General features: G+C 40.3%; 1 protein-coding gene across 1 annotated transcript in view; it reads left to right on the top strand.

Moving 5' to 3' along the window:
* The window catches only part of PTN (pleiotrophin), a 75,671-nt gene that overhangs the window by 33,563 nt on the left and 14,248 nt on the right, over window positions 1-27,860 (top strand). Inside the window, exons 2-4 of the mRNA XM_039570796.1 lie at window positions 18,124-18,233; window positions 19,720-19,893; window positions 20,925-21,086. Coding sequence (XP_039426730.1) covers window positions 18,125-18,233; window positions 19,720-19,893; window positions 20,925-21,086 — 445 coding nt within the window. The 5' untranslated portion in view covers window position 18,124. The remainder of the gene's footprint in view (window positions 1-18,123; window positions 18,234-19,719; window positions 19,894-20,924; window positions 21,087-27,860) is intronic.

Here is a 27,860-nt window from a genome sequence, read left to right as displayed (position 1 = left end):
TAAAGTCCTGAGGCACTTCTGGAAAAATCACTCCCATTGGAGGTAGGTGTGTTGCCAGTGTAAGAATGGACTGATTACATTTCAGGTTTGAGCTGTGCAGAAATAAACCAGTAAAGACTTGTCATAACTTTTCACCAAAACTATCAAGAGTTAACATCCCCCACCTTTTCTTCTTTCCTTCCCCCATCCCTCCTCAGTACCTGCCTATTAACTTCAGCTATTGCAGCTTTACTAAGGCCTTTTCCCCCCCATCAGTATTTCATGCAAATTCACAAAAATGAAAAATGACAAACTCAGTAGTTAAAATAGATTGTGTTCTTGGGAGATTCATTGAACCTGAATTCCTTTTTTACAGAAATTGTAAAAACCATGCATACCACAAGACTTTTCTGCTTATTAAACCTCTGGGAAGAAATTAGAAACAAAGAATCAGTGGGAAGAACCATTTAGAGTTACAAATATATTCAGCTCTCTAATGCCTCATGAAGAGTATAAAGAGCAGTGGAAAGCTTACAAGGTCTGGTGCATTTCCAGACAGCGTCAATTTCAGAGGTTTATATGACACTGATTTCATTTGAGGTGGATGGCACTCCTGTTGTCTCAGGACTCTTGTGTGTGTAGTTCTGCTGTAACTGAAGAATCCAGGGCCTTCAGGAGCTCTTTGCTCTGACGAGGGTCCCTGGGCCCAGAGAGGAGCCCATGAAATTGGTCTTTCAGTCACACACTAACTCGTCTTTATTACTACTGTGGCAGCTCACAGAAGTAGTACAGTCCCTGGAAAGCTGCTTTTGCCATGCTAGTCTCCAAATTCCTCAGTCAGCAATAGCAGTAAAGACTTTCAGTTAAGTTTATGGGAACAAAAACAAAAAGTGTTCACAAGGGATTCTGTCTCGAGTAAAGCATCTCTTTGAGAAACCTTGTGTACTTTTCCCATCCTCCGAGGTTAGACTATTCTCTGGAGTAACCTGCAGAGTGTATGTGTTTTTATCACACTTTGTATTTTTTTCCTGTTCCTAATTCCAAAACAAGTTATCAGTGAATTCTGCATCTTGCAAGCCCATTTGTTCTAGGGGACTGGCTGGACTTATTAGGATGCAGGGCAGAGAATCCATTTTCTGCGGTTTGCATATTTGATTATAATTGCAGAGAGCAAAGGAGAGGAGAGGGTGGAGGGGATGAGGATGTGTTTTGCTGGTGCTTACCTGTTGGGCACTAAGGATGGTATGATATTGAGGGAGGGTATACTGGAAGGGAAGGAACACAGTGTAAAGCCTTACTGATCTGAACCATGGGTGGTACTCCTGTTTGCATTTAAATATTGGTGTCTTGGAGAATCCAACTTGTACAGAGAGAACTGGCTGGAGAAGAGCAGACAGATGACATCCTTGCTTTGTGTGAGGAATTCATGCTGCTACTCCTGCCCTGGACAGGCGTTACATAGAGACATCCAGCCTGGGACTGGCAAAATGCTGTGATTGATAGTTTATACACCATTATTGTAAAGAATAGAAAATCAACAACAAATTAAATGTTAAGGGGTTTATGACAGTAGATTACATGAGGGAGGTAGTTGTGAGTTTTTCAAACTGCAGTCTGGGATTTATAACTAATCTCCTGGCAAACTGTTTTTCTTAATTGATCTGGGGAGAAATGACTTAAAATTCAAAGTCTGGAGCCAGTCCCCTCACAAATTCAGTGTGTATGCGGTACCCTGAGTGGCACAGACTGCCTGCTGTTTTCTAGGAGAACTGTGGTTCCTGGATCAGAGCTGTAAATCCCATGCTGTACAGATAAGTGTCTTGAGCTACCTTCTTGCTAGATACCAAGGCAGTGGAGCAGCCAAGTTGTGTCCCAGGAGGAGGAGCTGTCTCAGGTGCTGTCCCTGGTCTGTACCTACCTCAGTGAGAGTTTTAAGGTGCTTTTGTGTTTTGGGTCCTGTCTGTCCCCACCAAATCTAGCCCCAAAATGGGTGTTAAAAATGGATGAGAAAATGATATTTATTTGTGTAGTAAACAACAGGCTATAGATGCAAAGAAGGATGAAGGCAGAAAGACTGCCCTGGCTTTTCTCTTCAGTGAGAACTAAAGCCTCCAAGTGTTGTTTATAAAACAAGTCTCAATATCCAGCTTTTCTTAAGTCTTTAAGAGTGCAAATATAGCTTGCAGCCAAAGAAATTTCATTGTCTCCGCTCTGTGGCCAAGTAAGTGTTTTAATTATATATTTTTTTTAAGGACATTCGGACTGGGTCTCTGAATACCAAGTCCCGTCTGAGCATGAATTCAAATGACTAAGGCCTAAGCCCCTGATAATAAGGGTTTATTAAGGAAGCACTAACAGAGCTGAACTGGAGTGGGCTGAATGGCTAAACCGAAATAATGGGATGCTTGTGGCAACCAGAAAATGATTGTTTATTGGCATAATCCCAGGATAAACTTCTGCCAAGAGCACACGGTCTTTCCTTGCCAAGTTCTTCATATGGGGAAATACAGTACTGAATTTCTGCACGTATTAGCAGTGCAGAAGACTGGGAGAAGTGGCAGTCTGCATGAGGAAGGGATAAAAATGTACATCCCAAATGGTGTAAGCAGAGTGATCCCTAGAGCTCCACTCAGCAGCAGGCTCTAAAGAGACCACCTGGGTTTAGACTTCAGGAGCATGGTCTGAAAAACATGGATTTGGCTATGGAGTTCTATTACTTGAATCTCTTAAGTATCCCTGCATGCATCATGCAGAGAGCAGAAAAATTTGGACCTTTTTTCTAAAAATCCTGCCTCTGTGATTGTTGAAGTGCTTACAAGCAGTTTCTTTCACGCATGACAAACAGGGCTCTTTCGCAGCTCTGCTGGGAGACACGTTCTCAAGAAAATTCTGTTGAATAACACTTGGCAAATATTTTATTCACTGAGAAAGGCAGTTACACAGCATAGCTACACATGAATGCAGGTTAAGTTTAAAAGTTTGTGGAATAACTGCTGTTCATACAAGGAAGAAGAGAGGCTACTCTGTATCATACTGCCTTGCCCTTTTCTAGCAGTCTTTTGAATATGATACTTAGTGAGGGAGTCCTGATTCACATCACCTCTCTGTTGTTTTGGAGAAGATTTTTCTCTTCAGCCCAAAGGTGGCATATCTGAATGCCATAAATGTTGTCCTGTGAGGCACTTTATAGTGGTAGTTTCCCCATACCTCCTGTGGATGATAAACATGTGGTATAAAATATTTTAATATTCCCTAGGGCATAATAATGTCACCTTCCAGGAAAATGTCTTGGGGACCATCAGAAATATCTGTAGTATAAAACAAGTCCTCTATATGGGGGATTGAGGTTCTGCCTGAAAAATCTTTGAGCTGTAGCTAGGGCTGTTTACAGGAGTAGGAAGCAGTAATCAAAAGATCAGCTATCAATTAGAGAAGACAGCTCTTCCAAGATTTAAATTTTTTTTTTTAAATTAAGCATAACCATAAATTATTTTTCTCTTTCTTTTACTTTCTGCTGGCAAATTAGCACAAAGATTGTGTGACTAACTGATTGTTCAAAGTTCCAAAGGGGTGGTTCTCAAAGAGCTTCATCCAGAGCCTGGTTGCTGTGATGTTAGGTCCAAAGTTGAAAACCAGTCTGGTTTGGAAAGATGTGGAAGATTATATTGTCTGGAAAAAATCAATCAGTAGATCAGCAAGAAATCTGAGCTTTTCTCAGCCTGCATTTTTTTTTTTTTTCTTTTTTACTTTTAGTTATTACTGCATTTGGATACGTGGCATAGATACAGCTTTTAAAAATTACCTTATTTATATGTTAATAAGAACTCAATTTGAATAAAACCTGCCTTTCAGCAGTATTTCAACATCCTCCAGGCTGTAGCCTCCCTTTGGAGGTCAAAAATGCCAACTTCTTCCTTCCTAAATGCAGTCTTACCTTTCTGGCATCTCCTGGCTGATTCTGTAATTCTGTGATGATACAGTATATCATTAGCATGACCTATATCACACAAGTCTACAGATTCTGGACACCATTAAAAAAACACAAAAGAAATAAAAATGAACTAAAATATCTCTTTAGCCATTGGGATTTGGAAAGACAGTTGTCTAGAAAGCTTTTCACGTGTGACCTGTTGCATTTTTATTTATGTGAATCTTGAGTAAACTGAACAGTAGTTCTTGGGTTATTTTGTTATTCTCAGCTTGCTATTAACTCTCTCTGCCAAAGATGTCTTAAATGTCAATGTTTAATACTTATTTTTTTCTTCTTTGAGTATCTAGTTCTCCTGTTTGGACTCTCAGGATAATGGTGGGTCTGGTTCATCCTCCTGTTAGTTCCCAAAGTCTCCAGTTGTCTCCCTGAGATTTTCTGGCTCCTACTTGCACATTGAGTACTGAGATCTGTGGCAGATGCAAAATGAAGACAATGGGAACAGTGTGAAATGTGTATTTGCCTGCCCACATTTTAAGAGGAGTTTCAGCTTTTCATTGCAAATTTTGCATTAGTGTTGCTAAATGAAATTCCAATTTTCTGATTATTGTTGTGTATTATCTTCCCATCAAATAATCTGTTAAATACTTAATAGTATAAATAACTCCTCCATTTTTTTTCCCTTTGTGGTGTTGTTTTATGTTCCCCCAATGCTAGAAATTATTCTTAGTTTCAGAGACATAGATGGAATAGAATATGTGTCTGGTGTTGGAAGGACATAGCTTCCCTTAGGAACTCTCACCTTCCACTGGTTTGGTGAATGCTACCTTCCAGTTTAGACAGAGGATATTTTCCCTCCCCCCCCCTTTTTTTCCCTCCCTCCCCCCCCTTTTTTTCCCTCCCTCCCCCCCCTTTCTTTCCCTCCCTCCCCCCCCTTTTTTGGTGTTTTCCAACCTAAAATATTCTATGTTTCTATGAATTAATTGCAGAACATGAACTGTGGGCTTTTGTCTTTATTTCCTGGCTGGTGTCACACTGGAGGGCATATGAGTGTTGGAGATGCTATTTGCTGACTGGCAAAGATGAGATAACACATACTCATACACAACTGCTGCCCTCTGCTCACTGTTTTTGGAAGAGAAGGATTTAAAAACACATTCTAGTCCTGTGTCACAACAAGGCTAAAACACAGATTTCCTTTCACATAGCCTTTGTTTCAGTTTATTTAATTTTTTTCCTAATTCATTTTTGCACAGCTGTCCCAATGCTCTGAGATTTGTCACTTGAAGCAAAGAGACAATTTTTCTGAAAAAAAGTATAAATGGAGTCCCTTGGAAAGATTAACAGGGGGCATTGGTGAGACGCCCTTTGCTTTCAGCTTAGATAGTTGTCTTATTGTACTGCATATTTTGGAATGTCATCTGAAGGGACAGACAGCAAAGGGGATGGAGTCATAATGAATACAAGAAAAAAGATGGATTATTTTCTTTATGAGTATGGAGTATTTCCCAGAGCCTGATTTGAAGTAAAAAAAATAAAACAAAAAAAACCAAACCAGTGAAAATTCTCCAACCCGACAGTCATCTCAGACAAATCAAAACTCAGGTATTTGCCAAAATTTGTTTACTTTTGCTGAAAGGTAGTTATCAACGATGAGGGGGTTCTGCTGAGTCTGGCAGCTTTCCTTTAGCAACATGCTGAGCCACTGGGAGTTGCACAGTGTTCCTGCTGCTCTCCTCTGCTTGGGGGAGTCTGGCTAGCCTGCTCAAAACCTGGAACCATGGAGGCATGAGATGCAGGAAAGTAGAGCAAGCTGCAGCTGATGCTGGATAATAAAATTATCCCCTCTTCACATAATCATTTTTATTATGGATTTCTCAGTGTTCTTTTAAAGGAGGCAAGTGCTATTATCCCTGTTTCATAGATGCAGAAGTGAGGATAGTGACAGATGCTGTGATTTGCCTACTGCCATTGAGCTGAAAATGTCTTCATTGGGGCAGAGGGAGAAAATGAAAATACAGTGGAGGCATCTGTTTGGCTTGTACAGTACAGCTGTTCATTATGCAAATCATGTCAGCTTAACCAGCTCTCAAACCATGATTCATTCACAATGGTGGTGTGACCACTGGGACTGTGGTGACACCAAAATATAAAATATATCTGCACACAGTTTTTGTCCTCACAGTAGTAGTAATCATCTTTGGCTCTGCACCCAGTTACAAAAACAGTTGTACTCCTTGATCACTCCTTTTCTTTTTCCTTCCTGTGATACCCATAGGACAGTGTTACAATTGCAATGGACAGGAAAATGAGGCTTCATAAACGTGCTCTGTTTCAGTGAATGAGTTTATATGAGTGAAGAAAACTTACTCTTGGATAGACAGGGACAATGGGAAACTCTTTTCTGCCTCTGTTCAGCAAGTGGATGGGAATATGCTGCTCCTTACTCTAACAGTTAAGAGTACTCAAATTAATCTCTGGTAGATGAAAACACATTAGGGAGCCAAATAGGTGTCAGCAATATTCTTTATACCAGAATGCTCTCTGTAATAGTATTTATTTGCCCTTTTCTGGTCTTGTAGTGTCGTGGTAGTGGAGTAGTTGGGATCTGGTCAGAGGCTTTGAAAAACCATGAGAAAATTCTTTGTGTTTTAACAATCTCAGGTAACCAGAAGATCATTAGGTAAAGCAGAGCCACTGTCTAGTTTGGGGTGGGAAAAGAGGCAGAAAGAATACTGTTTTCCTGCTGCTATCATCAAGTAATTATATCTTTTGCACCTTGGGGGAGCAGAGTTGAAAGAGAATAGAGAGAGGGGGTTTACCAGTCATTGTGGTACTCGTGACCACAACACAAGGAGAGAAACAGTGATGCAGAGGATGCATGGGAGAGTTCAGTCACAAGTCTGGCCTCGCTAACACTGAAGCGAAAACCTTTGGAGGGAAAGGAGGTCAGTCTCCTGTGGTCTTCCTGGTGATCAGATCCAGGAGTGTGTAATCTTATCTTTAGCCCTGGAGAACTGAATGTCTAAGAAACCAACTGTGATTTCATTGGTACTGAGACAGCAGCTGTGATTGTTGTGGAAAGAGCAGGGAGGAGAGAAAATTGCAGTAACAAGTGGCTTGAAACGTCTTTTTCAGTTAAGATCTGGAAATATAGTAGAATGAACTGAAATATGAGTTGCTTTGGTTAGGGTTTTTGTTTTGTTTCTTCAGCCTCTCAGCTGGAGCAGTGAGAGTGAAGGTTAATAGAAGAGGCAGTTGCAGAGGTCAATATTAGTTATCAGTTCAGAGCCCAGACTTGCTCAGGCCCACAAAGAGCAAAAGAGAGGAAGAAAATGTGTGTGTTGTGGATGAGAACAAAATACGAGCTTGGCGAATGAGAGGAAACTGATTTCAACAGCAATGTTCATTTTAAAAATCTCATTTCTAAGACAGTATTTGAAGACCAGGGCTAAAAAAATGATCTCTGTACACTCACTGGGGACCAACATAAAAAATAGCAACCACCCCTTGTACATGAAATAAGTGTAATACTTATTTTGAAAGCACAGCATGTTTTTTCTTCCCTTTATAGACATGGCTGTTTTCTTAACATCACTTTATGGTATTGAATGGGGTTTTTTGTTGCTAGGTTGTCTTTGTTTTTTTTCCCCCTCCTCAAGTATTATTGTTTAGAAATATTAGATGTGTTCCCTAGGCTTTCTGAAAAAAAACCCCACTTTTTAAAAATCTCATGTTGGAGGTCTGGAAAGAGAGAAGCATAAAATTTTTAATCCCCTTGAAAGTTTTGGCCATCTTCACTAGATTTTTAATTCTTTGGCCATTTAACCATCACTACTGCCTGTTGTGTTTGTTTTGCACTATGTTTCCACTTACTACACTTTTCCTTCGAGGAAGAAATTATTTGCTACCATTATATCTCGTTCACAACTGTACTGCGTGAACGCTAAAATTCGACACCCAAAATGACACCTTTTATTACTGATTCATTCTTCTGTGATCAGATAAAGACTTATAGTGACTTGGTTTGGCAAAATTTTGCTTAAAACTTGCAATAAAGGAATTGCACAGTTGTTGGTGCTCCCTGAGAGAGAGAGCTGGCTAATGAGAAGTCCAAACAGAAGTTCAGATTTGTAGTTTGGATGTCATGTTGCAGAAGTATCTGTAGAGTCTGCTTATGAGAAGCAGTAGGATCCTCTGTGTAGCTTGTGTAAAATGATGTTTTTAATGGAAGGGAATGCAGTTGTATAGTAGTGAGATGGTAAAAACGCACATAAATTTATTTTAATTCACAAGAATGCTTTCAAAGACTTGCCATCCTGTGGAAATTGATGTTCTCCCATGAAACACTTCAATTTTGGCAAAACATTTTGGAAAAATGAAAGAAATGTTCCTTCTGTATTTGTTTGTACCATCCATTTCCTTGAGTCTTACACCAGTCTAAATTATGCTCAGCATTTAAAGGCAGAATTCATATATTAGGGGTATCTGTTATCAACTTGGACTATTAATTTATGTCTGGGGAACTAGAAATATAAAATATCCATGGTATGTGTGTTTGCCTTAGCCTGATGTGAGAGACAAATATGCTAAGCAAATATCAAAGGCTAGGGGAACGGTTATCCACAACTTAACTGATTACTTTAGCTTATTTATTTGAACAAAGCTAGATGGGATGTGTTAATAGGTCATTGTTTTTTTGATTTTTTTTTTTTTTTTTGTTTGCATGTTAATAATTTTCTTCAGTCATGTAACCCTTGGTTCCTGACTTCTTCCTATGAGCTCACTGACCTCATTGCTCATTTTTCTGGCCCTTAATAATGTCCATGTTGAAAAGAGAACATAGAATTGGTTACATGTTGAAAAGTGTTGTCCCTGAGCTGCACACTGCAATTTTTGAAATTAAGCATTTGACTTGGGCTTATCAGAAGGGTCATGCTATGATTTTTTTGTTCCTTTTTAGCTAACTGTTTAATTCTGGTTTGTTATTATGGTACCCTGTGCTACAGCTGAGCATAAATGCTAGTTTAAAAAATACAGAAAGTTTGCCAAATATAATTTCAGCCTTCTAGAGCTTTCTCACTTCCCTCTGGCTGATCTGTAGCCACAAACAGATAGTTACACTCAATTTTATGTTTTTCAAATTTGCCACTGTACTGCAGAATAAATTGCTGCTTACCCAACTCCTTCCAGCTCTGGCTCACCTTGAAGCAATTGCCTCTTCCCTCTCAGCTGCTGCGTGCCAGCTTTTCCCCTCCCTCATGGAGGGAGAGCATTTCTGGAGCTGCTTCCACGTGTGGTGGCCCCTCTCTATACCCCAAACGGAAGCAAAGCAGAGGAAGGAAAAAAGAAAAGCAGAAAAGTGCCTGCTAGTTGAAACTCCCTGCTTCTCTTGCTATTTTGCCAGACAGGACAACCAGTCAGCTGCACTGGGTTGTGTGTTTTGAAATGGGGACCTGAAGGGCTGTTGCTGGGATGCTGGCTCTGCTCCTGGGCTGAAATGCAGGGACCTTATTTTTGGTTTCCAGCATGGCTTTGGACCATCTTGTTAGCACACAGGCTCAGAGTACTGACATCCACTGTTTGGTGTTACTGATGGAACTGCCGAAGTTTCATTACTTTGGGCAAAATTGCAGTGGCTGCAGGTCTCTGAATGAATATTGGGGAGTTTTTGATACACTGACCAACCCACTCGCCCCTACCCTCCCAAGTGTAAAATATAATTTAATTACTTAATTTGTCCAAAGAAGAGAACTCAGTGTTTCATCATTGTCCTAGTAGGTTTTCTTTAACAAAACCATTCTGAAAGATCACTATTGTTATAAATGAGATTAGGACATGGTTTTTCAGCCAGAGAGAGACCATTTGGCTGAACAGTCAGTTATTATAATTAAGGGTTCTTTCTTTCTTTAAATCTTGGCTCAGTCTTAGACTTAGACCACTAAGGCTATAGTAATATAGTAATAGTTTGAAATTAACACAGCATTTCTCCGGTCCATGAAGGTGCAATGAAATGATGGAGGGCAGCAAGTTGGCTCAAGATTTTATGCTCTGAGAAGAGTTTCGTGATCTTTACTCTTGAGAAAGTATACAGAGTAATGGAGGTGATGTCTATGTCTACTTTTTATTCTCAGGAAAGGAAAAGTAAGGTGAATGAAGACTTTGCATTGGATAAAGGAATGAAACTACAATGACAGGGTAGACAAGACAAAGAACTAAATTAAACTGTGAACCACAGTAGTCAGGGTGGAAAGCAGTTAAGGAGAAGTTGGAACCTGAAAGACATTTGGGTGAGAACAGCGAGAAATATCAGGTGCAGACAGCCTGGGAAATTAATTGGAGAGAGAGGTGTAGTACTTGTAAATAAAAATTATTGGGTTAGCCCCCACACACTCTGTAATGGTAGTCATGGCTGGTTGATAGAAAGTCCAGAAAACATTCAGAAAATAGAGAAACCATAGCAAAGGAAATACAGCTGGAATTGAATGATATGCACTAAATAAATAAAAGCAAGCACTTGGTGTACTTTGTTTGTTCAGCCTGGAGAAGAGACTGAGGAGAAACTTCCCTTGTGGTCTTCAGTGAGGGGAAGTGGAGGGGCAGATACTGCTTCTCTTCACTCTCATGATCAGGGACAGGACTCGAGGAAACAGCCTGAAGTTGGTTGGAAGAGGTTCACGTTGGATGATCAGGAGGAAGTTTTTCACCCAGAGGGTGGTTGGGCACTGGAGCAGGCTCCCCAGGGAGGTGGTGTCAGCACCAAGCCTGACAGAACTCAAGGAGTGTTAGGGCAATGCCCTCAGGCACACGGTGTGATTCTTGGGGTGTCCTGTGAAGGGCCAGGAGCTGGACTTTATGATCCTGATGAGTCTTTTCCAACTCAGCATGTTCTATGAGTCTATGATACATAAGATAATTTTGAGTCATATGAACCTTATCTTGGAGGAGTATGGAAAAACATCTACTAGCTTTGTGTTGTCCCAAAGTTGGATGTGGATAACTTTAGTTAGAAGTCCTTGTGTAATTATGCATGGGTAGAATAGAAAGAGATCTTTCATTACAGAAGGGTTTATCTTTCACAACTTAAATTAGAAGGTAAATGGGACTAATAGGAATAGGGACTATTTATTTGTGGATGTGATTTCTTCACTACCTACCACAGGAGTATAAAAAGTTGAAGTATTTTAGAATTTAATTCAGTATAACCTTGTATCTCATCTTAAAGCTTATTCTTGAAAATACCCACTTGTATCAAGTGTTAAGTTGATTTGCTTTATGTTGCATAGGAGCATGAACATAGATTCTGATTAAAGTTTTAAAAGTTGGCATTTGTGAAATTAAGTAAACTGGTGATGTGTGTTGGACTAATGCAAGTTTTTAAATAAAGGACTGATTCAAATTTATTTGTATTAAAGTAGCAAAAAAATTCCTCTAGAAAAGGAGTGGGGAAAAACGCTGTAGAGAGGAATTCCATGTCTAACTGGGGATCAACCCACTGAAGTGCTATTATGACCTTGCAGAAATTTGAAAAAATGGTAGTGATCATCCTATAAAGTAGTGTCTGGAAAGTCCAGAAGTGGAAGATTGCTGAGACTCACCAAAAAATAAGGTGGCTTAAATCTTGGAAGGGAAATGAAAAGGAAATCTAGATTTTTATTTCCCTAGTATTGCAAATAAAGACAACAAAGAAAATGTGTATGTGTGTGAAGGAAGAGGGAACACGTTACAGTTGGAAGATTATGGTTCATAAAGGTCTAGATCCAGAAGCATGTGAGCATTTGCCTCAGTTTTCTATATGGGAGATCAGGTAGGATGTAGGGGCATGTACCACGTGGTGAATGAGATAAAGACTTGGAGAAGCAAAAGATTCTTCAAGTGTTTCTGAAGTAAAACTCCCAAGAGCCAATTGCTCTTAATTTCTCTTTTACAGAGAAAACTTGTGTTTCCATCTCTGAGTACTGTAAAAATGGCATTTGACATTTCAGATTCATTAAGACCATTAAACCATGGATCAAATTTTATTTCCTGCTGTTGTTCCTGACTGGAGCTTAGCAAATAAAATATTTACATTTAAGAAGGGGGAAAGAAGCACATCCAGGTAGCTGCAGACATATTCATCTGCCCTCAATGGACTGCAAAGTAGAGCAGATTTTGAATAAGAGAATAATTTAAGAAGTGCAGTTAAATATTAAGTTTCATTAAACACAGCATGTGTTTACCAGAAGGAGACTGATGTCCCAAACTAGCTCATTTAAAAACTGATTTTGTAGATGTGATTAATCTGGCACTAATCAAACTGTAATTTATTAAAGTATTTGTTGTGGGACTTGATGAGAAATTATTCATTCAAGCAGGAAAAAAGAAGGATTAATGCAAAAGTTAGTTCTAACGTGGACAAGGAGTTTAAAGAGGACTTAAAATGAGCAGTGTTTTGAAGAAAAATAATGGGTTGTAGGAACTTCTTAAGTCTGCACCTGGGATTAATTTTTATTCTTGGTCATGGGATGAAAATAATAGTGTGTGAAGCTGGGAGTCATAGCTATGCTCAAAATATTGTTTACTGCAAAAGAGGAACCATACCTTTTCTTAGATAGTTATATTAAGCCAAAGATTTATTGTTCGTATAATTTAAATCTTAATGATCTAATCCAAGGATTGTTATTAGTGCAGGTGTAATTACTGCAGAGAAAAATTATATCTATGCAGGTGTTACAGTAATGTTAACAACAATGCTACCACCACTCCACAGTTAAAATTGTTACACACAGACTTAGATTCAGCTGCTTTTCCTGATGTTATACTGACCCTTCCCCAGCTCTTCTTGGCCCCCAGGTTGGTGATTTCATTGTGGTGGTTGTGGTGACCTGTCATCATCTGGGGTCCTTGGCCAGGAGGATGTTCATGTTGCTGGTTTCTTTTTCCTTGCTTGAGGATCAACCTGGGGTTGGTTTTTTTGTTTGCTAGCACACTTTGATGCTGTTCTCTCTTTTTTCTTTTGTCTGCAGTCATGTTATATCCAAACTTCCTAGAGTTTACACCTTTTAGGTATATTGGAAACTATTTCTGCTTTCTCTTTCTTACCCCTGTATCCAGTTTTGTCCAGATCCATGTCTGTGTTTTTTTATCTGACCTTGGGACAATTGTTTATAGCAAGTGTTTGTGTCTCCACTGTCAAGCCAGTGCCCCATCTCATATCTTCCATATCTGTACTCCTCTACAATGCATCCTGTGTCTCCACTTCCTAGGGCTTTTGCTAACATACCAGCCCTGCATTTCCTTATAGTACATTATCATAATAGGGTTGTAAAACCTGTGTGGCTCCATACAATGACAAAGAAAACTAAATCAAATCAGCCACAGCTGGTTGGTCAATTAGAAAAAATGCTGTTGCAGCTAAAGCAAATGTGACAAAGCTGTGGACAGGCCAGGGAATGCTCAGAAAGGGCAAACCTTGACAAGCCTTGGTCCAGAGCCCTGGCAAACTCACTACAAAGCCTGTGGCCCATCATTAGCAATGGCAATACCTTCAGTATTGCTTTACATGCAGCTTAACAGTATCATCAACACAGCTGGTGTTTGGCACATTATACTGGAAGAGCTGGAGGATATGGGCAGGTTAAATCACGTGAGAAAACCTGATTGTTCAGAGTGGTAGTTTGCACTCATATGGACTAATAATAAAATACTAGCTTCTATAATCTGGGACCTTGCCAGTTGCTTTGGAAAGAACAGATGAAGGGAAGGTCTTGTGCATGAAAGTTATTAACAGCAAAAAAAGGCACCTGCAAAAGGCATATGTGATCCTGGGATGTGCTGCATATGCCAGCTTCAGTCAGGCTAGGAAAAATAAACACTGGCTCACGGATACAGCTTCATCTGAAATTATCTGCTTTTTTCTGAATGCTTGTGTTTGGGAAAGACTTGTTCAGGTTCAGGAGTACCTGGGTGTGAATACCTGTGTGAGTGCAGATAGAGCCACTCTGGCAAGCTTGACTTGCACTAACAGAGATCCAGAGGTCTGAGAAGCACAGCATGGAAATGCCTGTGCTGCCTTGGGCGACCCATTTGAGTGGATTGTAAAATCAGGTTGTGGGTAGTGTGGGATTTAGAGTGGGAGGCTCAAGCTCTGCTCAGAAGGTGCTTAAACTGCAGCCATAGAGTGACTTCTGCTTGATTCTCTTTCTGGTGCTCAACGTGTAATTGAAACCATGGATGGATGGTTGATGAAGTCATTAATTCTCTGATTGCCTGCCATTTTTTAATTTTCCTTTCATTTTTACTCCCAAGCAGAGATTGACTGTGAAATCAACTGTAAGACTGAAGTAATTCCTATGCCTTGTTTTTGCTGCAAGAAGCTACTTGCTGTGGTGTATCTCAGTTGGTCTTCAATTTCACTTCATTATACACTTCATGATTTTTTTACTCTCTCTCTTTTAGTGTTTAACTATCATTAACTACTTCTCTCTTCTCTCTTTCCTGTTTTGGTGCTCTTTACATGATTACTCCTCTCTTTTCCTCATGTTGTTCCAACTTCCCATCTAAAATGTTCTAAGCTCTCTTTCTCTCTCTGTACCTTTTCTATCTTCTGAAGTTTCCTGTAGCAGCCCCAACCCCAAATATCTCTTTTCTTTCTTTCACTTTTATCTTTGTCTTTCCGTGGTTGTGAACACCACTGCCATTTGTTTAAATGCTGCTACCTTGCTCTGTTTAGGGGCTGTCATACATGATTTTAGAGATGCTTTCCTTTCTTGGCACGTGATTTACTTGTTACCATTGGTGTAGCCAGAAGACTCATTACAAAAATCAAAATATCCAGGAGCAGTCCATTTTGTATGTAGTGTAACACTTTTTATTTCATTTTCATTAGAAGTTTTGGCAGTTCTTTAAATCAAAGGTTGAACAGGAAACATTATCAAAGAATCTAATAAAAAGGAAAAACTGTCACCTTTGAATTTTGAAAAAGTAAACCAAAAAGGACAAAGTTATTTTCAGTAGAATATATTGTTTGCAGAAAGAAGTCCGGTCTGGTGAGTTTTTATCTTAGTCTATCTTTTAACTGCCAACTGAAATATTTGCAAGAAAAACTGAAGATTGGAGTCAAATACTTGTTGGTAGATGAAATTTTCTGGCCTTTTGAAAAAAATACCTACTATTTCATGAGTACTACATATGGGCTGTTTGTAATTTTGTGAGAGCACCCACCTTTGCTGTTACCATGTGCAAAACAGATAGATGGCTTTCTGTGGTCTACTGGTTACATCAAATCTGAGGTGTTGGTGTGTTGTGAGGCAAGGCGTCCATTTGTACAGCATAGCTTTTCACGTGTTGGTATAGGAAAGGCACTTCAGGGAGCAGCCTGGGTCTCTGCAGAGAGACAAAATATCTACATCTCTGCAGGTTTAGTGTTTGCATCAGACATTTGACAAGTGTTTTGGCTGTAGGGAAGTCTTGAGTCTTAGGAAAACATGCTGTATTAAGGCTCTGTGGGGTTTTGTTTATAGACTTCTGAAATGTTTCAAACTCCAAAACCCAACTATTTCTCCCATTTTTTTGCTGAAAAGAATGTCACTCAGATTTAAATTTGAGTTCCTTTCAACTTAATATGAGGCAGCTTCCCTAGTAACAGTTATCCATGACTCCCAGTGGCTGCCAGCAGTGGCTGCCAGCAGCCTCTGGGGTATGTGTGACCACATCCCAGGTCCCTGGCGTGGGCAGCAAAGATTTGGAGGCAGCCCCATACCTTTGGCCATCTCTTGTATTTGGTGGCATCCTGTAGAGTAAAACCACTAGTGAGTGCTCCTTTGCTTCAGCTTCTGACACCCGCAGGCAGTGACTTGAGATTATGAAAGTATTTGTATCTCAGTCCACATGTGTTTCCATGAAAGCACTTAACTCTCTCCTTCAACAAAGGATTCTGGTGAGTTGATTGGCAGAGATGAAGTGAGAAGACAAATTATAGTGAAAATGGGATGTTAGGTGATATGCAGTGTTACTGGTGGGGAAGCTCCCCCGAAGGAAAGGGACGAGGGACTGGGTGTGGAGTTTGATTTTTTTAATAGTATGCAACTGTGTTTGAATCATAAGACGGTTTGTGTTGGAAGGGACCTTAAGGATCATCTAATTCCACCCCCCTGCCGTAGTTAGAGACACTTTTCACTAGACCAGGTTGCTCAGAGCTCCTTCCAACCTGGCCTTGAACACTTCCAGGGATGAGGCTTCCACAGCTTTCTTCAACAGGGTAACCTGTTCCAGTGCCTCACCACTCTCACAGGTGGGAATTAGATATTCCTAATATCTAATCTAACCCTACTCTCATTTTGAGTTCATTCCTCTTTGTTCTGTCACTACATACTCTCGTAGAAGGTCTCTCTTCATCTTTCTCGGGACCCCCCTTCAGGCAGTGGAAGGCTGCAATTAGGTTACCCCAAAGCCTTCTCTTTTTCAGGCTGAACAAACACAATTCTCTCAGCCTTTCCACATAGAAGAGGTGCTCGTTTGATTATGGAAAAGCAGTTTGAAGTAAGCTGAGCTAAAAGGCAGGTTGCATATTTAGTTTTTAATTGCTTATTTAATGTATTTATTAATTTGTATATCGATTTTATTTATTTAATTAATTTTCTGTGAAACCTGAGAGTCTCTGAGTGGAAACGTGTAGCAGAAGAAAGGGAAAAACAAACCTGAGCTCTCTGGCAACTCATGTGCTTACTCTGGGCTCTGTTTGAGTTTGCTGGAAACAATGGTGGTCCTTTCTTTTTGAAGGGAAACGATACTTTCTTTTGAAGTAAATGAAACTGGTGCTAATGACAGCTCTTTCAGACATTTGAATGCCAGGTCTCTTGTAGTCTTCAAATAAACTTTATTTCAATAGACCCATTAAGTTGTCTCATCTGACTTCTAGAATGATATTAAAGCCAGATACTTGAAAGTCTCTGTGTTTGGGATTCCTCTCATGTTTTCCATGTCAGTTATAATTACGTTGCATTTGAGCAAGAGGTTGCCAGCAGAGAATACTGAGGAGTGCCAAATTAAATTTCAAATACATTTTGTTCTTTGTTCGTGTTGAGAAACATTTCTCCTCTAAGGTTGGTGTGCTCAGCAAATGAGATCAGGCTGCCATTAAACTCTCTGTAAATATCAGTCTAGCTGAGTTTTAAAGGCCATCTTAGTGGCACTCTTACACCTCCTCTGAAGGCTGGTGTAACATGAACATCGTGGGTCCTGGTTTGAAGAAAAAAAACCAAAAAAAAAAGTGAAATTGGAGAAACCTTCCTTTCATCCAAGCAATCTCTATCTTGGTACCTGGCTGCCTACTAGAGAGATGTCCCTTGGAAAGGGAGAGGTTGCTTATTTTTAACATATATATTGAAGGCCCTGTGTTCTGATAAACAGTGCCAAAATGAGACAATGCAAATCATAGGAATGGAAAAGGAAAAGCTCAGAATGGCTTTTGGTGACTGGTTAGTGACTGATGCTTCACCCCCAAGCAAATGTATTTAATGCCTTTTTTGTATTTGAATATTTGCTTCCCAAATCCAGATTCTGGGTTCATTAGCATGCTGTGGATAGCCTCTAGCAGTGTGTGCAAGTCCTATCTCTGTGCCTACTTTGCATATCAAACAATTAGCTTAATTTATATTATGAAGAGACACTAATTGGAGGGGAAGGAAGAAGTAAGTAGCAACATGCCAATGACAATTAAGATAATGCATCACATCTCACCTATGTAAGTTTTTGTGAAAGAAGCTCTTTTCAGATGTCAATTAAGCCTAATAAGAACTTGAACCCTTGCAAGGGGGACAGTAGAGTATTCCCTACTTCATATGAATTGGTAAACTGAAGAATGAATTGCATGTTTTGCTTATTTTTACACACCAGAGGTCAGAAAAGAAGAGGGAAGTTCCAGACCTGTCAGGATCTTTGATTCTCTAGCAAGTTTCTAGAAGACAAGCAATAGTTACAGAACTTCCCATGGCAAAACTCATCCAATAACATCAGTGATGTAGATCAGGGATTTGGTACACAGGCTGGAAAACAGTTAAAAATCTCCGTATTCTCTCTGGAATGAAGATAATTGCCCATTCTTGCAATAGCTAATTATGTGTGACCTGCTTGTGTCTTGTGGTCCTGAAGCAGAGCTTCCCAAAAATGCTTTAGTTGGAGTCCCACTTTTTACAGTCTCACTAACCATTTTTTTCCTCTCTGACATTGATCTGCAGAATGCAACAGCAACAACAGCAACGTCGAATGTTCACAGCTGCCCTCCTGGCACTTATTTTCATTCTGGCCACCGTGGGTACCACTGAGGCTGGCAAGAAAGAGAAACCAGGTAAGGTCCAGTCTAATTTGGAGTTAATCCCCAAGATAGATAGCATGTGTGGGAGAATGTCAAATGCTTCTGGTTTTGTTATGAAATTCAGGTCATTTGTTAACCTTTTGACATTAGGGCAGGATTTGTGGCTGTGATGTGTTCTGTGTTAAACAGGGAAACAGAAATTGGTTTCCATGTCAAGTGGAAGCTTGACAGCCCCAGAGGCTGGAGTCCTTGGTTTATCACACACTGCATATTGCAAAGCAGCTTAAAATGTGCTCCGTGAGTAGTTTCATGCTTGACTTAGGGAGAAGCAAACAGGAGTGGTGAAAGAGCAGTTATATCACTCGTTCAGTGTTATAAATGACAGTGCTACACTGATGCTGTGTGATGTGGAAATCCCCTGACAAAGAATTGTACTAACTCGCTGTTGCACAGACAGCCAGACATTCAGCAGTACTTGCCTTCTGTCAGTGATGAACTCAGACCTCATTATAGGAGAAGCCAGCCTGGGGTGGAAAATTCATATCTGTCAAACTTAGTTTTGACATTTTTTAAAAAACATATTTTTTGGTGCTTTTCTTAAGGTCTTATTATTTTCAGGCTACTTATACACCAGATAATATGAACTGCAAATCTATCAGAATTAGTGTTCCCAGTAAAAAGAAAGGAACTTTTTAACCATTTTAACTTTGTGGAAATAATGAGAAAAGGGTAGCATAAACATGCAAGACCTAGAAGAAAAATAATTTTTTATAAGTATATTTAGTATTTAAGTATGTTGTGATATTTTAGGGGCCTAAGTAATTATATTTGTGAGCCCTTGGGTCTGATAACATTGCTGTCTTTTCTCATAAGACTTGGGCTTAAGGATCTAAATAAAATCATGATCCTTACATTTGTCCCTGAGCAACAAACCCACCTGAATTAACAGCACTTTGAATACACTTCTCCGTGTAGCTCCTTTGCCTTTGAAGTTTTGTTCATATTCTGATATAAAATGTGACATGGTATAGCAAATCAAAAGTTAGCATCCCCCAGCTGTTCCCTGAAGGTGCTCAAATCCTGTGATACACAACGTCAGCACATACATTTCTCATTGTTTGGTGTACAGTGCTTCAGCTGGAACTGAGGATATACTGGAGACAGGGGAGTGTCCTTTCTGAGTGAGAGCCCTCCTGCATGTTTTGGTCAGAGATACTTGTGGGTTTTTAGATTTCTGAAGATGAGAATCCACTTGAGAATATCCAGGAGGACTAGTAAACATGTCAGTGGGGCTGAGTTTGAGTGATGATCCAATGATCATCATTGGACTCAAAGGGGCTGACTTGTCTCTGCAGAACTGAGAAGACAATGTCAGACCTTTTGCTTTTAACCCAATTGTGTTACAAATTATTGCTTATTCACCCTTCCAGGTGCTGTTACTTTGATTCAGTTTAGAGAACATCTCCATATGCACTGGGTACTGACCACTTCTCTTGCTTGGTTCCTTGTCTCCATCCAGAGAAAAAGGCGAAGAAGTCTGACTGTGGGGAATGGCAGTGGAGCGTCTGTGTGCCTACCAGTGGTGACTGTGGCCTGGGGACGCGTGAGGGCACTCGCACTGGCGCCGAGTGCAAACAAACCACCAAGACTCAGAAGTGTAAGATTCCCTGCAACTGGAAGAAGCAATTTGGAGGTCAGCATCACCCTCTTAAGGGATTTACTTCAGCTTTCATTTTAAGTATGGAGCAGGAAGCCTGTATTTTCTGCTTAGTTCTGCAAATGTCTTGGCGAAGGGGTTAGTCCTGTGCTTCAGGTTCATCAGGACTAGAACACGCAAGGCATCAGAAGGCAGCTTCCTCAGAGCTCCTCTGCAGGGAGTACTTATAACCTACTTGTTGTAAACTCAGCCTTCCAGCATGCTGAGATCTGCTCTGGGTGGTGTTCAGCCCTGTGTAGGGCAGTATTGCAGGTTCCCAGCTGTGATCCTCTGCCATGGCTATCACAGGCTTTACAGTGTGTGATGTGGAGCATGCCTGTGTGTGCAGTGAAAGGAGTGAGTGAAGACCCGTGTATTTCATTTTTATCATTCAGTTCATAAGGCTCATATGTAACAGTTTGGGAAGATACGTCAGATCTGTCCTGGACAAGATGTCTGCCCAAAACTCAAATTTTTTTTACAGAATCACAGAATTAACTGATTTGATTACTCTTGCAATCTTGGCTTTTTTTCTGGTAAGCAGCTTGCATGATTTTGAAGTTATTGTGACCTTACCAACACAATCAGTGCTACAGTTTCAGACTTAAGAAGTTTATGGTTGCACGTACATTCTAGAAACTGTTCAAGCCTTATTTGGTAACCTCTGGCATCACACAAATGGAGAAACAGCCATACAGAATGTAAATGACATTTCTCGCTGCCGTTTCTTTCTTTTTCTTTTTTTTTAATTGTTTATATTCACAGCTGAATGCATTTTTCTTTATATGACAAAAATGCGATATCCATGCAAAAGCACAAGGATTAAATTTTAAAACATTGGGGAGGGGGGAGACTGCAATTACCACTGCAAACAATCTTTAAAGTTTTCTTGGGATTCTTTTCCTCAGCTGTACGTCTTTTTGTCTGTGAGTACCAACTGCCTGTGATATCCTAGTAGACTCACAACATTTTGGATTTCACACTCAGTCATTGTGTTTTAAATTTTGCCTTTTATTTCCTTGCTGCAGCGGAGTGCAAATACCAGTTCCAGGCCTGGGGAGAATGTGACTTGAACACGGCCTTGAAGACTCGAACTGGGAACCTAAAGAGAGCCCTGCATAACGCTGACTGCCAGAAGACTGTCACAATCTCAAAGCCCTGTGGGAAGCTTACCAAACCCAAACCTCAAGGTAAATTCCATTTGCTGAAACTGCATGATAGTTCATTTAAATCATTGGGTTTGGGATGTCTTGTCCTCTTCAGTGAGAGCTCAGTTTTACAGGGTATTGCACTTTCATGGCCTTTCCTCATCTCTGCACTGCTCCTGTCTCTCAGTGCTCAGGCAGGGAATATTCTTGAGCTGGATAGTCAAGGCTGTCTCACACTTGAAAAGTAAGCTGAAGATTAGAGCTCCAATTTTAACTTTAGACCACCTGTACTGTTACCAGTTTGCTTACACAACTAGACTTCCAGAGTAAAGATTCTTTTCATAACTCACTTGTTGATGGGAACAGAATAATAATAATAGCATGAAAATATACCCCTCGATAAAGTCATCTTTTATATAGGTTTTGTTTGGTATTGAATAATGGCTAGTTGGAAAAAGGACTGCTTTCCTTCTGGACAAGTAGCATTGAAAGGATATTCTTCTCACTGAACACTGAAATATGAAAATGTTGTTCACCCTTGGGGTTGTTTATTCTTTATTCAAACATAGCAGGAAGGATAGTACAGAATGTATATGTCGTATTTTTGACTGGCAGTTTAATTCCTAGCACACAGAAAGACATATGCCCTGCATTTGTGTTTCCAGGTGGCCCTTAGGAAAACTTATTTTCTTTGTAATAATTTGTGCCTTTTAATGCACTCTTTTGTTGGAGTAGCAGGTGTTATGTGTATAGGATGATTTACAGTGGGAGCTAAAACTGTGAGATCTTGTTTGAGATACAAAAGTAGTGTGTTTTAAGTAGACTATAAAAGCTATGCTACCCTGACATTGTTTACTTAAGACCAGCAGAGCAGTTGCAGGCACTTTGTGTTAGTGCATGCACCCATCTGCTTTGCAGTCAGTGTGGCTGTGACTGGCTTTCCTTGCACACTGTCCATGGAGTTACCAGACGAGCCTAGAACCTGTGTAGATAGTGACAGGCTGTGGAGCAGCAAAATTACAACTAGATTTTCAGAGACCACCTGGATTGGTTGAGCTGGCAACAATAAACATCATTTAGGGATTGAAGCGATTGGATGGGAAGGGCTTTGAGGTGTGCGATTTTATTGTGTAGCAGTTTGGGGGGGCAGGAGGTTTTTTTCATGTTTTCGGGGTTTGGGTTGTTTTGATAGGCTTTTTTGGTGGTTTGTTTTTTTTTTTTTCCCTTCTGAGTTTCAATGCCTAAGTAGCATCTAAGAGTTTACTGAATGAGGCTTCCTGTTGTGCTGCCAGAAAGCCTCTGCCCCTGGAGCCTCTGCCTTGTCCTGCTTCCACTGAGTCATATATCCATATTCTGTCAATGGCTGTCAGAACAGGGGGAGAGGGAGACAAAGCAGAGCATTGATGCAGCATTGTTTTATGAGAGCAGTGCTCTTGGGTGGTACAGGCTCATCTTCAAGTTACAGTTTTAAAGGCAGAGCTTGAGAAATTGCTGGATTGGAGTCAACTTTAACCAATTCTAGATTCTAGGAGTGAGTTACAGCTGAGACTGAAACTTGGATTGGGACTGACTGCAGCAAAGTTATGGGGTTTGACTTAATTAGGAGACCTGAGTTCCTTTGATTTGAAGGAATGCAAAAAGAGAAATAGGTACAAATGTAGGTTTTTAATCATAATAACTGTGGGCAGAAGTTCTGCTCTCCTGATTTGCGTTAGAAATCTCATGGCATCTTCCTGTGTGCCACCTGCTCATTCATCTGCTCTTGGCATTAGTAGCAGCAGCAGGCATGGGAGTCACACACACACAGCCTGCCGGGGCTCTGAGCTAAGTCCATATTGCAGATCTGTGGGTATAACTACATGGGAGCTACACTGGACAGTGTGTTGGCACCAGTAGGAGGATCTAGAGGAAGAAATTAGGTCAAGCAGATTAGTACTGTGTGAAAAGTTTTGCCCCACTGAACTTTATTTCTGACTTAAAAATCGGAGTGCTGGCATGTTGGCTGGAATGAGTGTTTGTTTTCTTCCTGAGGTGAAGGAAAGTAGAGGTTGGAGGTAAGTACTAACCCACAACTAGATAAAGGAAAAGAATTACACTGTATTCATTCTGTAGCTAGAATCTTAATGAGTTTCCTTCTTTGGATATGAGAAGTAAGAACTGGATTATGGCCTGAGCCCTTCAAATGGTATACAGTTATATGTTAGGCTCCTTTTTCACCCCTAACTTTGCATCAGCGCCTCAAGACTATACCAGAAAAAGCCCATGATGCATTATTTGGAAGCAGCAGGTTATTATCTGAGGCAGTGTTGCAAAAGGTCTATGCTGAAATTCAGCTAGATATCTGAATGCTGGTCAAGGGCTTTCCATTCCTCCCAGGATTGCCTGGAGTAGCAGGGCAGGGGCTTTCTGGCATTTGGGTGCTCTGGCAGCAGAGCAGTCTGTCAGGGGCTTAGCAGTCCCAGGAATGTGTTTTACTGTGAATGGTTTCCTTTCTGACTGGTGTGTGCATCAAGAGCGCATCTCTGACAGCAACAGGCTGAGAGCACCAAAAGCAGGTGTGAACTGACAGAGAATATTGCACTGAAAAATACCTGTATATTCAGAAAAAAGTGTTGTTTTTGTGATTTTTCCAGACTAACCCCCTTTGCAGTGAGGTGAAATTTTTTTTCTGTTAGGTTGTGTTTGTAACCTCTCCATTACATCAGCTTTCCTTTTGATGTCATATTGTAAATAAGGTCAGTAAAAGCCCCTATTTAGTTTCTCCAATCAATGGTAGTTTTATATATTTTCTTTTACTTTTTTTGTCACTCGCCATCTTTTAAAGCTAAAACTTCTGACTTAAGTATTTGTGTAAGAATTTACCCACAATAAGAATACTCAACTGCTGGACTTAGCTAAATTCCTTCTATTATTGCAAAACAGCTTTTGTGATGAAGAGACTGGATTTTAAGCAGTATTCTAAGCATGTCCTCTACAGGTGTGTGTTGAAAGAAGAAAATGTTGTTGTAATACTACCTTTATTGCTCATTAGACCCACTAAATTAGCTAAAAAGAATTTTAATTTTGATCACCTATTGCATGGGGAGTACCTTCGAAATTCTCCCTAATTTAAAAAAAAAAAAATTAATGTGATTAGTTAAGAACCCCAGAAACTGTGTGGGTAAGACAGGTTATCTTGTCTAAGCCTGACCAATGAAGTGTTGTGTGTCAAATTTCACCTGACATGTTTCCTCCATGTGATATGGTGTCTGAAGTTCCTCCTCACCTTGTCTGTTCTTTGAGGAAAATGCAAATTGATTGATCTTAACTGTAGATGCTGCTCTACTGTTGCTTACCCACCTTTCCAGCTCATCAACACATGGCAGCTTTGCTGATAGGATGAGTCTCTCCCCTCTCACTTAACGGTTTCTAAAATGACGGCTGTTCATAGGCGTTGGATCTGTTCTTAACACAAAGGAAAATTATACTTGCAAAAATATCACAGGGTTTATAATTTTACAGATTTGTTGATAGCAAGTATAGTTTGGTTTTCCAGGAACTTCTATGATCTCTGACAAAACTTGCACTAAGTTAAAGCAGGAGATCCTCACAAAGTTTGAGAGTCAATGCCTTCTTCATAAACTGGAGACCTAAGTGTTCCTATGGATTTGTTTTATAGTTAGTAAGCATTCACAGAAAAGCCTTAAAATATTTTTTAAGCAGTCTTCATTATTTTGGAAACTAAAAAAATAAATATTTGCTTCTTAGCAACTGCTCTGTGTCAGTACTTTTTACTTCTCAGCAGCTGTCTTATGGATTACAACTATATTTAAGGGTGAGAGCAGATGATGAACCAGGAATTTTAATTTTATCTGGCTTCCTGACAAGCTCTTTTCTCCATAGCTTTGCTCACATGTTCTCAGACTGGAAGACAGTAGCTTGGTCCTGGGCTGCTGGGCTAAAGTGTAGGTATCACAGGATGAAAAACATCTTTCCTCCTTGAATATTGTGCATTTAGACAGAGAGATTGTCAGCAACATAACAATGATGTCCCAGGCACCACGATTTGTTGTGCATTTAGTCCACAAATGCGGTCATGAGAAAGCCTGTCCCAAAGTCTGGAAAGGATGAAATGATAATTTTTATCATGAAATCCCAGTGGAGGCAGGCACCTCTCCTCTAGCACACACAATTGCATATTGTAATCAGTGTCTGCAAGGCTGCTGTTGCTGAAGGTCTCCCTAAACTCTCCTGACAGATGTGACAGACTGGGGCACTTCTGTCAAGTGGCTGCTCTAATGGCCAGCTTGTGCTGAGGAGCACAAAATGCTTCCGACATCCTCCATCTGGTCTAGTACTTCACACCCACCCAGACTTGACTGATGCTTGTTCAGGTTCCAGCCAGCCAGAAAGCAGAAGAATGGGGTATTGTCAAGATTGAGGAAACATTTTGCTTTAACTGCTAAGAGACGAGGAATTTATTTTCATTGAGCTGGGTTGCCTGATAGACTTTTTCTTTTTACACTCTTTTTGTCAGTCTCATTCTTTCTCTCTCTCTCCCTCTCCCCATAACTGTTGTACTTTCAGATATTTATTCTTCTGATTAAGATAAAGTTAAGTAGAATAAGCAGTTTGCCTGCCCTTTCTGCAATGTACCCTTCATTTTTTTGAGTTATGCTCCTTTCTGATAACTTTTTCACCTGGCTATATTTAGTTCTTTTTAATAAATCTCCCTTCCCAACTCTTGATCAATTTACAGTATATCACATCTATGAGTTACTTTGTCATGCCTCAGCTCAGTCCTTGCCACACAGCAAAACTGTGTGCTGAGGTTGGCAAACATTAACACTGCTCACACCACTGTTGTCTTTAGTAATTGGGGTGCCAACCAAAGATCACATACTCCAACATGCAGTGTTTTGGAAAGATTTCCCACATGAAGGCTAGACCTAACTGAGTTGTTAATAGCTGTAATCTCTTCTGTATGATTTGGATCAGGTTTAGCATTTGAGAGCATAGCAAGGTGTCAGTACAATTCCCTGTGTTTGGTGCAGTGTGAGTGCTACTGCAGTGGATGACAGACTGCACTCTGTATTTTAATCATTTCATATAATTTGAAGAGTTTTACTTCAGAGTTAAGTATAAATAATCCACCCCACCTGGTTTCTTTTATCTTTATATCTTTACAGGCAGCAATTAGCTAATCCTGCTATCACTCCTTGGAGCTTAGGAAGTCTAATTAAAAGGAAAGTAGTAACTGAAAGTCAGAAAGGCTAAATGATCTCCCAAATTGACTAAGTATCAGTGGCAGGTCCAGGCATGCAGCTAGTAGCTGCTGCTCCCTTTTATCATGGTCTGCAAATAAAATTATCAGAATGTGACAGTTGACTTCAAGGTGAGTGTCTGAACTGCAGCCTTTAATTAAGGTCTTTGGTTTTGACGTCGGTAATCCAGTGGACTTCCATCAGTGTTAAACACCATTTTACCTGGGGTTTTCTTAGGGAGCTTGGTGTCAAATCATAGAGATGAGCTTGTGTTAATGGGCAGGTGTATCCCTGTCTTTACTTTGGTAGCAGGAAAAGAAAACAACCTGTGGTTTTTGAGCACTCCAGTGACAGATTCCTACCTGTAGGGAGAACGTCTTACTTGGAGTGCACTGCCAGAACAGACTGACCAGCTTTGGCAGGATGACTTGACTGCTGGTTGTTGCAAGGAGCTGACAGTGGGGTATGAGTGACTTGCTCTTCTGATATTTGCTCCTCAGACAAACTGGGTGCTGCACTGATGAAATTGGACCACTTCATTTTGCATGTTGGACAAGTTGCTTTTTCTGGGCTGCCCTCCCTCAACCTTGCCTTTGTGCAACAGCACAAAGAGCAGCTGGAGGGGACACAGAGTGAGAGGAAATGACTTGTTAGGGCTGCAAGTTTCTTTTGTTTGAAAGATGCTGGTGTCTCCTGTTTTGGCTTCGCAGTCATGCTGTATCTCCCTCTGTAGGTTTTAGTATTCCCCATCTCTAATGTAACTCATTAGTCGTGCAGGCATGCAGCTAGTGTAATAATTAGTATTACAGGAGGCAGAATAATAGAATCTGCTCAAACTAATTAGTTATAAAAATGAGGGATTTTCTCATATTAGGAAACAGCTGTGATAGTTAAAGCAAAACCTGAAAGGCAAAATTGGGAGGTTTTTTTCTGTTCTAAAGGGTGAGACAGGTTTATTGAAGAATGGCCCCTGGCACTGACCAGGAGCCTGTAGTGAAATACAGTGATCTGAGCTCTGTGGGACAGGACACTGGAAGTGTTTGCCCAGTGGGAACAGCATAGCTGGCTGTTATTATTGTTGCTATCATCATGATTATTTGTATTGCATGAGTGCCCAGAGGCCCCAGCTGAAAAAGGGCGCCATTGTACTAAGCACTGCATAAACATTGTGAGAAGCAGTTTTGCCATGAATAATTTATGCCTTATGGTGCTGGGAAATGTGAAAACCAAGAGGAGAAACAGTGGTCCAGAGGGGCGAGACTGGGTACTAAATGCTTGGTTGTGTTTCCCAGTGCCCTGTGCTAGTCTGAGGACAAGGCTTGTGTTTCAGGATGAAGTGAAACTCACTGGAAACTTTAGGCTCTGAGACAGATCTCTGTCATTTGGCTCCTTGCTGCCATAACAGGAGGAAATATGATGTTTCTCAATTTCAGTGGGAATGAGAATAAGCTATATAAGAAAAACAAAACACAATGGTGCTTACAGTGTGGACCAGCCTCAAGCTGCTTATAAGCTGCCAGTGTAGCCCATAACTAATAAAGTTTGGATGTCTTTTAATGGTGTTTTTTCTGGT

This window comes from Corvus cornix, chromosome 1A (genome assembly GCF_000738735.6).
Source record: "Corvus cornix cornix isolate S_Up_H32 chromosome 1A, ASM73873v5, whole genome shotgun sequence".
Classification (NCBI taxonomy): domain Eukaryota; kingdom Metazoa; phylum Chordata; class Aves; order Passeriformes; family Corvidae; genus Corvus; species Corvus cornix.
This window is presented reverse-complemented; position numbering and strand designations above follow the sequence as displayed.